The 18,483-nt window shown below is 57.9% G+C and overlaps 1 protein-coding gene across 1 annotated transcript in view; it reads right to left on the bottom strand.

The window, feature by feature from the left end:
• Positions 1-275: 275 nt before the first annotated feature.
• Positions 276-18,483, bottom strand: part of LOC144929316 (E3 ubiquitin-protein ligase TRIM39-like) — a 28,145-nt gene continuing 9,937 nt past the window's right edge. Inside the window, exon 6 of the mRNA XM_078848496.1 lies at positions 276-1,655. Within this exon, the coding sequence (XP_078704622.1) occupies positions 1,096-1,655 (560 nt within the window). The 3' untranslated portion in view covers positions 276-1,095. The remainder of the gene's footprint in view (positions 1,656-18,483) is intronic.

The following is an 18,483-nucleotide window of genomic DNA, read 5'->3' on the forward strand; positions in this document are numbered from 1 at the left end:
AAATGAAGCTTCTTAAACATTTAAAAAAAACTTATTTACTTTACATACAACAATAGTTTAGTTATATATAATTTACTTATAGAAAGAGACCTCCTAAAAATGTTAAAATGTATGACTGGCACTCAAAACCTTACATTAGAGTAACTAAATGAAGACTCGGCACACCACTTCTGAACGGTTGCCGACCCCTGGTATCTAAGAATACAGCATTTGAGGTTGGGTACCGCGTTTTGTGAGAAAAAGAAAGGAAGGGTCATATCTTGATTACCGATTATGTGCAGCTAGAAAGTGAATTAATGCTGACAGAACTTCAAAGAATATTATATAATCTTGTATGGGTTATTTTAAATATATTGCTTCATTAATTCTATCATTTTTAAGCTATTAATTTTCAAAGGTGCAGTGCAGGAGGTGGGTGTATGTGCCCTGCCTCCCAGAGAGAACCAGTCAAGACAATAAAGGGGGCGGGGGGGGGGGGGGAGAGAGAGCGAGAGAGCAGCTGCACATGTGTGTAGTTGTGATGTTTATGACACACGTACATTGTAACGGAACAACCCCGTCTGACAATTTAATAGTTTATTTTGTGAAGATAAATATTTTGGATTTCTTGAAATTCCACTGTTGAAATACAAATGACATTAGTTAGAGAAGTTAAACTTCAATACAGATTTGAGGGAAGAATCAAAAAATAAATGTAAATAATTCCATTTCTAAAAATATGTTTAGATGCTTGACTTTTGAAATACTGTTGAAATGTAAGTGAAATATTCTTGTATTTTCACCTTGTTACAATAATATTTTCTAAATTAGATTAATCTTTTTTCTTTCCTATTTTACACTGAGATTTCACAGGGATAGAAAATTCTGGCAGGAGTGAATGACCCCATCCCCCACCATCTGCTACCCCCGGGGCAGGGGACGGGGCAAGGTGAGGGCTGGGGGTTGCCGGGTGTCCGGTTTTCGTCTGGACCCTCCAGTGGAAAAGGGAAACTGGCAGCGTCCGGTCAGCACAAAAACTCCAGTAGCTGCAGTAACCGGCCCCCCCACAGAGGAGCAGCAGCGCTGGGGGGGCCGGTCTGTGCCGCGGGGTCAGTGTCAGGGACCGAGATTCCCCCCGGCCAGAGCCGGGACCGGGCAGAGGATCAGGGGAGCCGCGTTTTCACCCCCAGCACTGTAACCAGGACAGAAATAAGGGCGGAGCATCCCGGAGAAGGTGTCAGTGAACGTGAAGAGATGGGACCCGTCAGTGACATTGTAAAACGAGACCTCGCCCGCCCCATAGTCCAGGAAAATCCCCACCCGGCCGGGCGGGACGCTCACGGGGAGGGGGGTTAGGGGGTCGGTGAGGGCCTCGTATCCCCCATACCACAGCCGCACGGCCCAGTATCCATCCTCAGGTGTGTGTGTGACCCACTCCTCCCTGCTCACAGATTCCCAACAAACCCCCAGAATCCATCTCGTCTTGTCTCCCACCCCCACCTCCCAGTAACGCCTCCCGCCCGCGAACCCCTCAGCGCCCAGGACAAGGGCACAAGGATCAAATCTCTCAGGGTTGTCGGGCAGATCCTGGCGTCTGTCTCCATCGCTCACACGTTTCCGATCCCCAGACAGGACGAGGTAGGGATTTGCCGTGTCTGGATCCAGAGTCACGTCCACTGGGGAGAGAGTCACAGAGTCAGGGCCGGGGGCAGGGGCTGGTCACTGGGATCGAAGGGAAATTAACCTGCGTCCCCGTTAATCACTGGGGGGGGGGTTGTTGCCTGAGGGGAGTCAGGGCCCTTCTGCCTGTGAGGAGACAATGGGGGGAAGGGGCAGGAGGAGCGGGGGAGGGGTGGGAAGGTGTCAGTGGGGAGGGGGGAGGATGATGCTGGGAGAGGAAAGGGGAGGGGCAGGTGACAGGAGCAGAGGGGGGAGGGGTAGAGGGGTGGGGCAGGTGACAGGAGCAGAGCGGGGAGGGGTAGAGGGGAGGGGCAGGTGACAGGAGCAGAGGGGAGAGGGGTAGAGGGGAGGGGCAGGTGACAGGAGCAGAGGGGGGAGGGGTAGAGGGGTGGGGCAGGTGACAGGAGCAGAGGGGGGAGGGGTAGAGGGGAGGGGCAGGGAGAAGGGCAATGTGGGGACAAGGGAAGGGGCAGGCACCATAAGAACAGAGGGGGGGCGAAGGGCAGGATCCTGGGGGCTGCAGGGGATGGGGGGAGGGGTGGGCTCCATGGGAGAAGAAGGGGACGGACCCCAGGGGGCTGCGGGGGGCAAGGGAAGGGGCGGGCACCAGGGGGCAGAGGGGTGTGAGGGAATGGGGGAGCTCCAATGGGGCAGGGGAAGTCAAGGGGAGGGTGAGCTGCCAGGGGGTGAGATGATGAGGAGTGGGGAGGTGAAACCATGGGGGGAGCGAATGGGCAGGCACTGGTGCCGGGGGGCAGAATGGGGGGTGAGGGAGCAGGTGAGCAGAAGGGGGGCAGAGAGAGGGGTGTGGAGAAGGGCAGGACCTAGGGGGGCAGAGGAGTGTGAAGGGAGATGTGGGCACCAGAGGGGCAAAGGGAGGGTGAAGGGAGGGGTGGGACCCAGAGATTAGGAGAGGGTGAGGGGAGGGGCGGGCCAGTGCTGAGGTGAGGGGAAGGGCAGAGACCAGGGGTCCAAAGGGGGGCGAGGGGAGGGACTTGCACCAGGCGGGCAGAGGGGGCAAAGGAAATGGCAGGCACCAGGGAGGCAGATGGGGCAAGGGTAGAGCTGGGACTTGGGGCAGAGGAGGAGCTGGCATCAAGGGACTAGAGGGGTGCTGAGGGGTGCAGGTGTCATGGAGCCAGAGGGCGAGGGGAGGGGCAGAGTGAGAAATAAAGAGAAGGTGGCATGGATGATGGTGGCAGAGGGGCGAGAGGAGAGTGAGGTCAGTGGGGCAGAGGGTGGTGAGGGGGTAGGCACCAGGGAGGAAGGGGACAAGGGGAGGGTCAGGTTTTTGGGGGGGCAGGGGGAAGGAGGGAAGGGTGCGGGGGGTAAGGGAAAGGGTAGGTGCCAGGGGGATTGAGGGGGTTGAGCAGAAGGGCAGACACAGGGAGGGCAGAGGAGGGGAGGGACAAGCACCAGGGGGCAGAGAGGGGCGAGGAGAGAGGCAGGGGCAGGTGGGTAGAGGGAGGTGTTAGGAGACGACATTGGGGAGAGGCAGGTGCCGGGGGGTCAGAGTGGGGCTAGAGGAGGGGTGGGCACAGGGGGGTGAGGGAAGGGGTGCGTGCCAGAGGTCAGAGAGGGTGGGGAGAGAGGCAGGTGCCAGGAGGGCTGAGGGGAGTAAGAAGGGCAGAAGCCAGGACAGCAGAAGAGGGTGAGGGGTGGGACGGCCATCAGGGGGCAGAGGGGGTGAGGGCAGTGGCAGGCACCAGGGAAGCAGATGTGAATGAGGGAAGGGGTGGGAGACCTGGCAGCAGAGGAGGGAAAGGGGAGAGGTGGATGCCAGGACATAGCGGGGGTGTGAAGTGATGGGTAGGCTCCAGGGTGTAGAGGATGTTTGGGGGAGAGGGAAAGGTGCCAGGAGGGCAGGGGGGAAGAAAGGGGGGTTTCCGGTGGGGCAGAGGTGGGTGGAAGGCAGGGGCACATGCCAGGGAGGCCAAGTAGGGGACAGAGCGGCCTGGGGAAGCAGAAAGTGGGTGGGAAGAAGGGGAGGGGGAAGGAGGAGGGGTCAGAATAGACACAGGGTCCAGGTGGGCACAGGGGTGAGAAAAGGGTAAGGGAGGGGCAGGAGCCAGAGGGGTGAGGGAGAGGCAGGTCCCAGGGAATCTCTCTTGCTTTGGGGTCATGTGTGGTTGGTTTCTCACTAAGAGCAGGTTGGTGTTGGCCCCACACACACTGGGGATGCAGCCCTGCCCTAGGGGGCGCAGCTGGGACTCTCCATGCTGGCGGGCCCCATGGGCACCACCTTCCAGCCAGGCAAACCCCACAGCCAGCCCCGCCCCTTTCCTGGCCCAGCCCGTCTGCCATGGGGCAGTGCTCTGGGTTGGGCTCACTGGGGCGGCCATGCAGTGGAGGATTCTGGGGGAGGGGGGGGCAAATGCGTACTAATAGGCTGTTGCTAATGAGGCCAGGACAGTGGGGAGGGGAGGGGGCATTTCCCCACTTACTGCCCCCTCCATCTGGGAGAAGCTGCACCAAGCGCCAGTCCCAGTTCACATCCGCACAGCCAGTCTACCCTGGGGGTTTGCACCGATGCAAGGAAACCCCGGCAGACATGGCCTGAGACACTGGTGTGCCAGGGGCCGTAACCCCTCCCGTCACTGGGGTTATGGATCAATGATTACAGGGTGACTGGAGTAGGGGAGGGTGGACTCTGCGTCTCCCAGGTCGGGGCCCGACACACTGGGCTGCAGAGTCAGCCTAGCTCCCACGCTCTGGCCAGTGCCCAGGGCAATATTTAGACACAGGGGGACGTCATCAGACCCCCAGAGCCCAGCAGCTCAAGCCCTCATGGCGTCCCACGGGGGGATTGAACCGGGGACTCCCCGCTGGGGGCCCAGCCACGGGGCTAAAGGCTGGAAGGGAAGCGGCGGCACATTTCTGTTCATTGAAACTCGTCAGCAAACTCGACAGGGGTTCGTGAATCGTTTCTGTCAACCCGAAATATAATTTTGCAGCAAATAAAGTATTTGTCCAAAACATTTCACCCAGCTTCACTGTAAACCTGTCTGAGCAACTGAGGAGCCCAAATCCCAGTGACTTGCAGTGAGTGACTCTCAACATCCCCAGAAACGCAGTTACGGGCAGGTCAGACTCAGGACATCAGCTATGAAACACTCCAGAGCTGCTATTTAATTTGCCCTGGGTAAAAAAATTCCCCGAGCCCCTGATCTCGCCCCCAAAATCAGGCTGAAAATGGAGACCCCCACAAATCAGCCTGAACTCTGCCCAGAGCGATTGTCCCATGGATGATGCTGGCGGCACAGACCCTCTGCAGCTGCACCTGGGCGTCTCCCAGAGCAGACAATGGTCACAGAGACCGTCCCAGAGCCCCAGGGGCCCCGGTGTCTCCATCTAACCACTGCGCCAGCCACCCCCCTCGCTCTCATTAACCAGCCCTGGATCAGACGCGCTGGGAACTTTCAGACCCAGACTCTGGACACACTCTGGGTTCATGTACACAGCCCGCGGCAGCGAGTCTCCGAACAGGGTGGACAGATTCAGGCTTGTGGGGCTCCCTCTTTGGCACTAAAAATAGCCATGTAGACGTTCAGGCTCAGGCTGGAGCTCAGGCTCTGAAGCCCAGCGTGGAGCCAGGTCTGCCCCTCACAGCGCAAGCGACGAGATTGTCTGTGTCCACGTCCCCTTCACCCCATTCCTGGGACAGGGAACAGCAGCCCCTGGGCCCCTCCCTTCACCCGCAGGGCAGGGGAGCGAGAGCCCTTGGCCTCCTGGGCAGTGGGGCCTCCCAGCACCGATTCCTGGGTCAGTGAGAAAGTGTCTCCACCTGGAGAGCTCTGTGCACCCGGCAAATACACAGATGTGCCCGTGGATCAGGATCCGGGATGGTCCTCTCCCCAGGAGTGATGGAAACTCCCTAAAAGTAGAGGGGCCACCGGTGCCTGTACCATGGCCCCGCCCTCCCATGTGGGTCCTTCTCCGGGAGCTCCTTCTTAAGACCCCGCCCCCGCACCGCCCATTCTCCCCAAGACTCCACCCCCCGCACCGCCTCTTCCCCCCAACACTCTGCCCCCAAGGTCGCTCCTCTCTGCCCCCTCCCGCCCCCCATCGCTAGCCCTTACAGCCGGTAAAAAGTGGGAGACCTAGCCCTCCTATCAGTAAAAGTGATGGGGCCATGGTCTCCTGGCCCCTCTCTTCCAGTGCCATTTATTCACCCCCCCAACCTCGGGAGGAGCGGGGGCCTTGGGGCAGTGTCAGTGAGTTCAGTGCTGGGGGTACAAGTGGGGTTTACACCCCTCTTGCTGGAGCTCTGGGTAGCGAGGGTACGAGGGTGTCACAGTGGCCTTGTGAGCCCCGCACTGTCCTGCCAACGTGGCTCAGCCCTGACACCTGCTGGAGCCTCTCCCTGGGGAGGAACCGTCCCTGCGGCCCCTTCAGGCCTTGGCCTCCCTGCGGAGGTGGCCGGTCAGGCTGCCGTTGACAAGAATTATGACATGAGCTCCTGTTCACTAGGAGCCGGACTCTGAGCCTGGGCTGAGATCGGTGACTGGGGAGTGAAAGGCCCCAGCTCCCTCACTGCCCCCCTGAGCCAGCCCAGCGCCCCCAGCCATTCAGAGCGATAACAGCGATGCTCACACCTGGTGACACCCCCAGTGCCCGCAGCGGGCAGGGCGAGGGCCTGTCCAAGGAGCAATGGGTGCAAGCTGCAGCAAGGGAGACTGAGGCTGGAGATGAGGAAACACTTTCTAAGTCTCAGGGCAGTGAAGCTCTGGACCTGGTCCAAGGGAGGCTGCGGGATCCCCGTCACTGGAGGTTTGTAAGAACAGATTGGACAAACCCCTGCCAGAGATGGTCTAGGCCCTGCCCCAGCACCAGGGGCTGGGCTAGGTGACCTCTCCAGGTCCCTTCCAGCCCTGCAGTGCCACGAGTCTAGGTTACAGCTGTTCCTGGGGTGTGGTGTGTGGCAAGTGGCAGAGTTAACACTGTTAGTAACCATAGCAGCTCAGTGCCCCTGCCAGGGGCCTGGGCTGGCATGTGGCTGCCTGTACCCAGCTCAGCAGGGTGATACTGGGCCGTGTGGACAGGACCTAGGACTGTCCACAAGGTTGCCAGGCATCTGTCCTTCACCACAAATCCCTCATCCCCAGCCCCACCCCAGAGCCCGCACCCCTCCCTCACTCTGAACCCTTCGGCTCCAGCCCGGAGCCCCTTCCTGCAACCCAAACCCCTGATCTCTGGCCCCACCCCAGAACCTGCACCCCCAGCTGGAGTCCTCAGCACCCCTGCACCCAACCCCCTACCCCAGCCCAGAGCCCTCTCCCACACCCTGAACCCCTCATTTCTGGCCCCACCTGGAGCCCACATCCCCAGCCCAGAGCGCATCCCCCTGCTGCACCCCAATCCCCTGTCCCATCCTGGAGCCTTCTCCTGTACCCCAAACCCCTCATCCCTGGCCCTAACCCAGAGTCCGCACCACCAGCCGGAGCCTTCATCCCCCTCCCACACCCCAAACCCCTGCCCCAGCTCAGTGAATGTGAGTGAGGGTGGGGGAGAGTGAGCGAGGGAGGGAGGAGGGATGGAGGGAGAGAGGGCAGGGCCCCGGAGAGGGGGAAGGGCAGAGCCTCAGGGCAGGGGCGGGGCAGGGGTGTTTGGTTTTGTGAGATTAGAAAGTTGGCAACCCGACCTGTCCAGGTTTTCCCAGGATTGTCCCTTTGTCCATGTCACTCTCCTGGGAAATCTGTGAGTCTGCCCAGGACGTGACAAGTCCCAGGTGTGTCAGTGGCTGTAATGGGGGAGCTGCGGGGTGACCATGCCTACGCAAAGGGAGCTCTGGGTCCAGAGTGCCTGGGAGCTGCAGAGACGGGGCAGCTTGGAGCAGTGAGTGAGATCGGGAGCTCAGGGCCAGCAGGGCCCAGTCACCCCTGTGCAGGTACCAGCTGCGGGGGTCACTGCCGGGGGCAGTGGGGTAGATCTGGCGCCATGTCCTGCTTGGTGAGGTTGGTGAGTCACCAGTGGGTGGAGGAGGGTAAGAGGAGGGGCAGGTTCCCAGGGGGCTACGGGGAAGGGTGAACAGAGGAGCATATGCCAGGGGAGAAAATGGGATGATGGGAGGGGCAGGCACTGAGTGGGGCTAAGGGGGAAGGGGAGGGACTCCGGGATACCGCGAGGAAGCACGAGCAGGAGCACGCGAGAGGGCAGGGTTCCCATCTCATACTGAGAAAGAGGGACAATCAGCGAGTTATCTCAAGTGCCTATACACAAATGCAAGAAGCCTGGGAAACAAGCAGGGAGAACTGGAAGTCCTGGCACAGTCAAGGAATTATGATGTGATTGGAATAACAGAGACTTGGTGGGATAACTCACATGACTGGAGTACTCTCATGGATGGATATAAACTGTTCAGGAAGGACAGGCAGGGCAGAAAAAGCAGGGGAGTTGCACTGTATGTTAGGGAGCAGTATGACTGCTCAGAGCTCCAGTATGAAACTGCAGAAAAACCTGAGAGTCTCTGGATGAAGCTTAGAAGCGTAAGCAACAAGGGTGATGTCGTGGTGGGAGTCTGCTATGGACCACCAGACCAGGGGAATGAGGTGGACGAGGCTTTCTTCTGGCAACTCACGGAAGTTACTAGATCACAGGCCCTGGTTCTCATGGGAGACTTCAATCACCCTGATATCTGCTGGGAGAGCAATACGGCGGTGCACAGACAGTCCAGGAAGTTTTCGAAAAGTGTAGGGGACAATTTCCTGGTGCAAGTGCTGGAGGAACCAACTAGGGGCAGAGCTCTTCTTGACCTGCTGCTCACAAACCGGGACGAATTAGTAGGGGAAGCAAAAGTGGATGGGAACCTGGGGGGCAGTGACCATGAGATGGTTGAGTTCAGGATCCTGACACAGGGAAGAAAGGAGAGCAGCAGAATACGGACCCTGGACTTCAGAAAAGCAGACTTTGACTCCCTCCGGGAACTGATGGGCAGGATCCCCTGGGAGAATAACATGAGGGGGAAAGGAGTCCAGGAGAGCTGGCTGTATTTTAAAGAATCCTTATTGAGGTTACAGGGACAAACCATCCCAATGTGTAGAAAGAATAGTAAATATGGCAGGCGACCAGCTTGGCTTCACAGTGAAATCCTTGCTGATCTTGAACACAAAAAAGAAGCTTACAAGAAGTAGAAGACTGGACAAATGACCAGGGAAGAGTATAAAAATATTGCTTGGGCATGCAGGAGTGAAATCAGGAAGGCCAAATCACACCTGGAGTTGCAGCTAGCAAGAGATGCTAAGAGTAACCAGAAGGGGTTCTTCAGGTATGTTAGCAACAAGAAGAAAGTCAAGGAAAGTGTGGGCCCCTTACTGAATGAGGGAGGCAACCTAGTGACCGAGGATGTGGAAAAAGCTAATGTACTCAATGCTTTTTTTGCCTCTGTCTTCACAAACAAGGTCACCTCCGGACTACTGCACTGGGCAGCACAGCATGGGGAGGAGGTGACCGGCCCTCTGTGGAGAAAGAAGTGGTTCGGGACTATTTAGAAAAGCTGGACGAGCACAAGTCCATGGGGCCGGATGCGCTGCATCTGAGAGTGCTAAAGGAGTTGGTGGATGTGATTGCAGAGCCATTGGCCATTATCTTTGAAAACTCATAGCGATCAAGGGAAGTCCCGGACAACTGGAAAAAGGCTAATGTAGTGCCCATCTTTAAAAAAGGGAAGAAGGAGGATCCTGGGAACTACAGGCCAGTCAGCCTCACCTCAGTCCCTGGAAAAATCATGGAGCAGGTCCTCAAGGAATCAATTCTGAAGCACTTAGAGGAGAGGAAAGTGATCAGGAACAGTCAGCATGGATTCACCAAGGGCAAGTCATGCTGACTAATCTAATTGCCTTCTATGACGAGATAACTGGCTCTGTGGATGAAGGGAAAGCAGTGGACGTGTTGTTCCTTGACTTTAGCAAAGCTTTTGACACGGTCTCCCACAGTATTCTTGCCAGCAAGTTAAAGAAGTATGAGCTGGGTGAATGGACTATAAGGTGGATAGAAAGTTGGCTAGATTGTCAGGCTCAACAGGTAGTGATCAATGGCTCCATGTCTAGTTGGCAGCCGGTGTATCAAGCGGAGTGCCCCAAGGGTCGGTCCTGGGGCCGGTTTTGTTCAATATCTTCATAAATGATCTGGAGGATGGTGTGGACTGCACCCTCAGTAAGTTTGCAGGTGACACTAAACTGGGAGGAGTGGTAGATACACTGGAGGGTAGGGATAGGATACAGAGGGACCTAGACAAATTAGAGGATTGGGCCAAAAGAAATCTGATGAGGTTCAACAAGGACAAGTGCAGAGTCCTGCACTTAGGATGGAAGAATCCCATGCACCGCTACAGACTAGGGACCTAATCGCTCGGCAGCAGTTCTGCAGAAAAGGACCTAGGGGTTACAGTGGACGAGAAGCTGGATGTGAGTCAACAGTGTGCCCTTGTTGCCAAGAAGGCCAATGGCATTTTGGGCTGTATAAGTAGGGGCATTGCCAGCAGATCCAGGGACGTGATCGTTCCCCTCTATTCGACATTGGTGAGGCCTCATCTGGAGTACTGTGTCCAGTTTTGGGCCCCACACTACAAGATGTGGAAAAATTGGAAAGAGTCCAGCGGAGGGTAACAAAAATGATTAGGGGACTGGAACATATGACTTATGAGGAGAGGCTGAGGGAACTGGGATTGTTTAGTCTGCGGAAGAGAAGAATGAGGGGGGATTTGATAGCTGCTTTCAACTACCTGAAAGGGGGTTCCAAAGAGGATGGCTCTTGAGTGTTTTGAGTGGTGGCAGATGACAGAACAAGGAGTAATGGTCTCAAGTTGCAGTGGGGGAGGTTTAGGTTGTATATTAGGAAAAACTTTTCCACTAGGAGCGTGGTGAAACACTGGAATGCGTTACCTAGGGAGGTGGTGAAATCTCCTTCTTTAGAAGTTTTTAAGGTCAGGCTTGACAAAGCCCTGGCTGGGATGATTTAGTTGTGGATTGGTCCTGCTTTGAGTGGGGGGTTGGACTGGATGATCTCCTGAGTTCCCTTCCAACCCTGATATTCTGTGATTCTATGAGGGACATGCATCAGGGCTGTAGAGTGTGAGTGAGGGGCAGGACTGGTGCCAAGGAAAAGAGAAAGATGAGGAGAGGGGTGGACACCAGGGGTCCAAAGGGTGGGATAGAGAAGCGGCGGGCAGAACTGGGGGATGGGAGGAGGGAAAGGGGCTTGCACCAGGGGACACAAGGGGTGAACAGAGGGTCAGGCGCTAGGGAGGCAGAGGGGGAGTAGAAGGAGGGGCTGGCACCAGGGGAAGAGGAGGGGGTGGGAGAAGGCGCAGGTGACAAGGGGACAAAGAGGGGTGGGGGTAGGACAGGTTTCAGAGGGACATGCCGGGGCAAGCGGTGGGGCAGACCCCAGGGGGCAGCAGTGGACCGAGGGAAAGGGCAGTCATAAAGGGAGAGAGGGTCATGAGGGGTGGGTGACAGGAAGACAGAGGTGGGAGGAGGCAAGGGGTAGTCACCAGGACGGATGCGGAGGGATGAGCAGAGGGGTAGATACAAGGAGTGGAGAGAGGAGAGGGGCAGGCACTGGGGGGCAGAAAGTGGAGTGTGGAGAATGGCGCACCCTATGGGCAGCGGGGTGTGGAGATGTGGGCATGAGGGGGGAAGAGGGAGGTTTGGGGTGGGGTGGGACCCAGAGGTTAGGAGATGGGGAGGGGAGGGGCAGATACCAGGGGGCCCAAAGGCGGGCAAGGGAAGGGGTTTGCACCAGGTAGGTAGAGGGGGCAAAGGAAGGAGCTGGCACCAAGGAGGCAGATGGGGGCAATGGTAGAGATGGGCCTCAGGGGGGCAGAGGAGGAGTGAACAGAGGGGCTGGCACCAGGGGACTAGAGGGGGGTGAGGGGTGCAGGTTTTAGGGAGGCAGAGAGTGAGGGAAGGGAAGGGGGAAGAACTAAGGGGAAGGTGGCAGGGGAGGGGTGCAAGGGAAGGGGCAGGCAACAGGGGGTGGGGGTGCAGGAAGTGGCTTGTACTGAGGGGAGAAGTGGGGGCCAGGGCGGGAGAAGGAAGGGGCAAGAACCGGGGGCAGAGTGGGGGAGAGACAAATGCTGGGGGGTTGGGGGACAGTGGTGGGGCATGGGATGGGGAAGGCACCAGGGGCAAATGGGCGGGACGGTGAGGTAAAGTGTGGTCGTCAGTGGGTAGGAGGGCAAGGGAAGGGGTGGGTGCCGGGAGACTAGAGGGGTACGAGGGGAAGGGTGAAAGCCGGGGGGCACAGGAGCGTGAGCAGATGGGCAGGCAGCAATGGGACAGTGGGAGGGGAAGGTGCCAGGGGGACAGTGGTGAGGCATGGAATGGGGCAGGCACCAGGGACAACAAGAGGCAAGAGGCAGTATTGGGGGCAGAGGGGGGCAAGGGAAGAGGTGGGTGCCAGAGGGGCAGGGGGAGGGGCAGGTGCCGGGGGACAGAAGGGGGTAAAGGAAGGGGGCAGTCAAAAAGGAGGGAAGGGGGTGGGGAGGAGTGGGTGCCAGGAGATGGGGGGTGAAAGGAGGGGTGGTCACGAGAAAGGCAGGGGGTGGGGCAACTCATGGGTGATGGGGGAAGAGGGGCGTGAGGAGAGTGGAGTCAGGGGGCAGACGGAGTGAGGGGGGTGGGCATCAGGGAGAAAGGGGGCAAGAGGAGGGGCGGGTACCAGGGGGCCAGGGTGAATGAGGGAAGGGGTCGGCACCAGGAGGGTGCAGGGGGGTCAGGAAAAGGGCAGGTACCAGGGGGATTGAGGGGGTTGAGTAGGGTGCCAGTGGTCAGAGAGGGTGGGGAGAGGGACGGGTAACAGGCAGGGCTCAGGGGGGTGGGAAGGGCAGGAGCCAAGACAGCAGAGGAGGGTGATGGGGGGGCATGAAAGGGCAGAGGGGTGAGGGCAGTACAGGCGCCAGCGGGGCAGGGGGGGCGAGGGGAGGGGAAGGAGACATGGCAGGAGAGGGGGAAAGGGGAGAGGAGAGGGGAGGGGTAGCAGGGGGGTGAAGTGATGGGTGGGCTCCAGGGTGCAAAGGATGTTTGGGGGAGAGGGGCAGGACGGCAGGGGGAGAAGGGAGGGGTGAGTTCCAGGGGGGCAGAGGTGGGTGGAGGGCAGGGGCACATGCCAGGGAGGCAAAGTGGGGGCAGAGGGGCAGGGGCCCAGGGGAGCAGAAAGGGGGTGAGAAAAAGGGGAGGGGTGAGGATAGAGGCAGGGGCCAGGTGGACACAGGGGTTAGGGAGGAGCAGGAGCCAGGGGGCACAGGGGAATGAGGAGACTGGCTGGTGCCAGGGGGCAGAGGTGGGTGGAGGGCAGGGGCAGATGCCAGGGAGACAAAGATGGGGAGAGGGGCAGGGTCCCAGGGGGAGAAGCAGGAGTTTGGGGTGAGGGTGAGGGGACAGGATAGAGGTGGGGGTCAGGTGGGCACAGGAATTGAGGGAAGGGTAAGGGAGGGGCAGGTGCTAGGAGGATAGAGGGAGGTGAAGGGGGGCAAGAGGGAAGGTGAAGGGGACAGGCCCCAGGGAATCTCTGTTGCTTTGGGGTCGTGTGTGGCTGGTTTGTTGCTAAGAGCAGGTTGGTGCCATCCCCACACACACTGGGAGTGCAGCCCTGACCCACGGGGCGCAGCTGGGGCACTCTCCATACTAGGGCACGGGCAGGGTGTCTGGGCTCGCTGGAAGGGGACAGGGTAGTGGGAAATAGGAGTTGAGGGGTGCTGGGGGGAACAGGGGCCATTGCTAATTAGGCTGGGGCAGTGGGGAGGGGAGGGAGCATTTCCCCACTTGCTGCCCACTCCATCTGGGAGAAGCTGCACCAGGGGCCAGTCCCAGTTCATACCAGTGCAGTGCATCTGTACTTGGGGTTTTCAGTGGGGCACCGACATGGCTGAGACACCGGTGCGCCAGGGGCCAGAACCCCTCCCCTCATGGGGGTTATTGATCAGTATTTACAGGGTCATTGGAGCAGCGGAGCTGGACTCTGGGCTGCCAGGTGCAGCCCGACCCACTGGCCTGCAGAGTGATTCTCACTCCCACGCTCTGGCCCAGTGCCCAGGGCAGTGTTTAGACACAGGGGGACGTCTTCAGCAGGAGAGATTGTGGGAGCCCCACATCAGACACCCGGAGCCCAGCAGTTTCAGCCCTTTCCTGGATTCCCACATTCCAATTCCTGCCCCACATCCCACAGGGGGATTGAACCGGGGGCTCCCCACTGAGGGCCCAGCCACGGGGCTAAAGGCTGGAAGGGAAGTGGTGGCACCTTTCTCTGTTCATTGAAACTAGTCAGCAAACTCGACATGGATTCGCGAATAGTTTCTGTCGACCCAAAATATAATTTTTCAGCAAATAAACTATTTACCCCCCAAATTACACCCAGCTCTATTTCAAACATGTCCCAGAAACTTAGGAGCCCAAATCCCAGTGACTTGCAGTGAGTGACTGTCAACATCCTCAGAAACGCACAGGTACGGCCAGGCCAGGCTCAGGACACCAGCTATGAAACACTCCAGAGCTGCTGTTAAATTTGCCCTTGGTAGAAACATTTCCCCATGGGCTCCCATAGCTCTTTACCGAAGGCTGCAGGGAAAGAGATATGGCCAGTAGTAATTAGTGACACTAACAAGGAACTAGTCTGAATGAAAGAGACCTTGGAAGAGACTAGCTGCAGAGTTATGTGAATTCAGGGGACATCTTTACCTGGTAGTCGTGGACTATTTTTCCAGGTATATAGAAAGAAAGAGTGTACTTGAAAGACATAATGGACCACAGTGTTATAGAGCAACTGAAGGGCACTTTTGGTCATTTCAGGGTTCCAGAAGAACTTGTGACAGAGCATGGACCATAATTCACTGACGTAGAATTTAATTTATCTAAACAAAATATGATCTTGTGAAGAATCATACAGTGAAGAATATCCTTCAACAGGAAGATCCATTCTTTGCTCTACTGAGTTATAGATCAACCCCAATAGCAGCTACTGGATATAGTGCAGCACAACTCCTGATGGGAAGACAACTCAGAACTACCCTCCCAACTTTGGAAAAGAATCTATCTCCAAAGTTGTCAGACATGTAAAGAGTAGTCAAATTGAACAAAAAGGCAAAAAGAGCTTGCAAACACTTTTACAACAGACATCACTTAGAAAACTACCAGGCCTAGAACCCAGTGACCATGCTTGTGTCAAACTGGATGGAGAAAAAGAATGGAATACTCCAGCTGTTGTAAAGAAAAAGAATTCAAGACTCAGGTTGTATGTGATCAAGACCCAGAGAGGAGAGTTCAACAGAAACTGTCAACATCTACAATTTGTTCCTCAGAAAGAACAATCAACTGTGCAAACTCTGCAGATGATGGATGCAGAACAAGAAGATGACTCAAGGATTTCAGACTGACCACAGTCAGTCATTGGAACTAATGGACAGCCAGATGACGAAGCTGTTACCTGTTCGGGTTGTGTAATTAAAAGACCAGCACCTTCCAGAGACACCTAACAGACTAATCCGCACTGAACTTCAAAGACAGTGAGATAATGTAAATATTATAAATGGTCGGAATGTAGAACTTAACGGGGAAGATGTAATGGAACGCTAAACTATATTATGCTGTTCAACCCCTAGGTAGTGCTGGGTGTAAAATACCATCTTAAAACTGATCTCAGTCATGCTTGGTGGAAAATTCAAGGATTTTGTGATGAACACATCTGGTGTTTATCTGGCTGAGAGGGAAGCTCCGTAGCCAGCCCATATCTGTGACAGGACCATCACACCAATGATGAAGCCCAGTGTTATTGACTACCTCTGCTCTGGCCAAAGAGTTGTTCTGAACTATGACATGCTGAAGACTATGGGGGATTTGACCCATGACATGAGCTACATAGAAAGTTGGGGAATCAAACTCCTGGTCTCTTCACACTTCGGTGACAAGAAGAAAATTATCGCCAAGGGCCTTGCAGATTTCCTTGTGGCAGCAGGGCAGGAAGTACCCCCCACCCCAGCTGCAGAACATAACCAAGTGTCAGCCATGGTCAAGCCAACCTTGGAATATAGGTTGGCTCTGGGGGTGGGGGGAAATGTATGAAGAGGGCTGGCCCTTTTATGGGAGTTAGGGACCAGACTACCTGTGACAGGCTCCTGTAAGGGAGAATGAGACAACCCAGACCGACCTGGAAGTAATTAAATCCCTATGTGGCTAGTTGGCAGCTAAATAATTAATGAGCCTGAAAAAGGGTTACCGGGGCTCAGCCGAAGGAATCCTAGGGACAGGAAGCTGCCGAGAAGAGGAGCTCCCAGGAGAGCTCTCCAGAGCAAGGAGCCTGGAAGGGGTGCTTCCAGAGCAGTGGTCCCCAAACTGTGGGTTGTGGCCCCCTAGAGGGTGTGGAGGAACATTTGGGGGCATGGCAGGGCCTGGACCAGCCCCTATGGGTGGCGGGAAGGGAACGCCGACCAGCCCTGCTCTGCCCCCACCTCCACTCTGGCCCCAGCTGCAGCTCTGGCCCCAGCCTCAGCCACCGACTCCTGGCCCTGCTCCAGGCTGTGACCCCAGCTGCAGCTCCAACTCCAACAGCGGGTCCAGTTCCAGACCCGGCCCCCAGGTCCTAGCCCCAATTGCAGCCCTGTTCCTGGCCCAGCTCCCGACCGCAGCTCCCGGGGTGGGGGCACAAACCAGGTAAGGGAGGGCATGACCAAAAACGTTTGGGAAGCACTGTCCTAGACAAGAGGAGCTCCCCTAAGGGGGAGGCGCTGCCAGAGATGACAATGACAGCAGCAGCTGTAGAAGGACAGAGCCCTGGAGAGCTGCCCCCGGCTGGAGAAAGTGGATGCAGGGAATAAAGGCACAGTCTGAAATGACCCCAGCTCCCGGAAGGAGGGCTGGCGTCATCTGATTCCACGACGGAAACTAATCCAAGCCCAGCTCCGGGAAGGAGGACTTAGGACTCCTGTCTTGAGGACAGTGAGGAGCTTGAGTGAGAGCTGGAGGCTGGAGCAGAGTGAAGGAAAAGATTTTATTTTGGGGTTTACTTGGACTCAGAGTGGACCCCAGGAGGGGACTTTTCTCTCAGATCTTTTGGACAATGAGGCGCAATTTAAGAAGTGCTGAAGAGGTTAAACTGAGACAAGATGCTTGCCAAGACACACTGAAATGACTGAGGGTGGTACCTGAGGGGGCCACCCCACGATGAGTCTACAAAACTGGAACCAATTTAACAGAACTGCTGCCCCTTCCCCATGCAGACAGAGCCTTGCTCTCTTCAGTCTGTCTGGGCGGGCCCCTCACCACAGCATCTGACCCCAACAGAGCCTGCAGCACAGAGTGGGAACCTGGAGCAAACACAGCTCAGGGTTTTGGGCCATCCACCTGGCATCCAGTGTCCCTGTCCCAGTTCCCAGGATGCTCCCGCTCCCCCACAGCCTCCAGTTCCCCCCGACCTCAGGCTGCCTCTGCCCTGCCCTGTTCCCTGGGCAGTGACCCAGGGCCCAGCATGGAGCCATCAGGGTCACTACAATACTGTCTACCACACCCAGAAGACAGGCACAGGGTGGGCTCAGGGAGTGGCTGGCCCCACAATGGGACCCTCGTGTCCCCTCCCCCAATGCTTGCTGCTGCCCTTGCTGGGCCTTGTCTGCGCTCAGACCAGGAGCCCTGTGGGGCTGGCAGCCCCGTGTTCTGTCTCTGCAGTGCCTGGCTCACTCGTGGGCGCTATATCAATAATAACACTCAGGGCCCAGCTCCAAAGGGCTGCATGACAGCGCGGGGCCTTCCCCATTGCACACGGAGACCTTGGGGAGCAGGGAGCCCTGGTTACTCTGCCCCACACATTCACCCAGCGACTCCCCCGAGCTGCCGGACCCGGGTCCCTAGGGCCTGAGCGCGGGCAGTCAAGTGGCACTGACCGGCCGGGGCTGCTGGGGTGGGTGGCAGGAAAGGGTTAATCCCAGCGCGGTGGCGCTTTGCTGCCCGGCCCTGGCTGGTCTCTGCCCTCCGGGGGCAGCACAGGGCGCGTGTCTCTGAGCAGGTCCCTGCCCACTCGCCCAGCCACTCGCCCAGACCCAGAGAACCCAGGGGCCGGGGGAGGAGCAGCCCCAGCAGCGCCGCATTGGCCCTGGCACGGGCTGAGCCTGCGAGCGCAGCACCAGAGGCCGCGGGGGGGGGGGGGGGGGGGCTCAGCCATTGAGAGCAGCAGGGTCCCCACCCCCCCCACCCGCAGGGGAGGGGTCGGTGCTGGGACAACAGGCCGGGCTGGGCCAGGGGCTGGGAGCTCTGGCAGCCAGCGCGGGGCCGGCACCAAGGGCCCTGCTGGAGACCCTGGGCCTGGCCAGCCGGGAGCAGCCAGCGAGTGACTCAGGGCCTGGGGCCCTGCCCAGGACGGGGTTTCCGGGGGGTGACAGGAGGCTCCCCAGGGGCTGCTGATCCCCTAGAAGGAGGCACGGAGGTGACTGGCTCAGGATCCCGACAGGCTCAGGGGCCAGGGCTGTGGAATGGCCCAGAGCCCAGCCGTGTTCAGGGTCCGGTGGGCACAGACTGGGCTGGGCTGGGGGCAGCGAGGGGGGAGGGGAGCAGGGATGTGCTGGCTCCAGCCAGCCACAGAGAGGAAGCTGCTTCCCCCACAGCCTGGGGTTCCTGCTCCCCGGAGCCCTGAGATCCTGGCCCTGCAGCCGGCACCCACTGCGCAGCCTCCATCGGCCGGGACAGACGCACCCAGCTTGGCCCCTTCGACTGCCCCCTGCTGGGGGTGGGAAGAGAGGAGGGCGGGGGGGGTAGGATGAAAGGGCCAGTTCAGCAATCACAGACCGAGCTCACTGAACCTTCCCACTCCCCCTCTCCTCGGCCTTCGCTTCTTCTCTGTCCC

The sequence above is a fragment of the Lepidochelys kempii genome, chromosome 14 (assembly GCF_965140285.1).
Source record: "Lepidochelys kempii isolate rLepKem1 chromosome 14, rLepKem1.hap1, whole genome shotgun sequence".
NCBI lineage: Eukaryota > Metazoa > Chordata > Testudines > Cheloniidae > Lepidochelys > Lepidochelys kempii.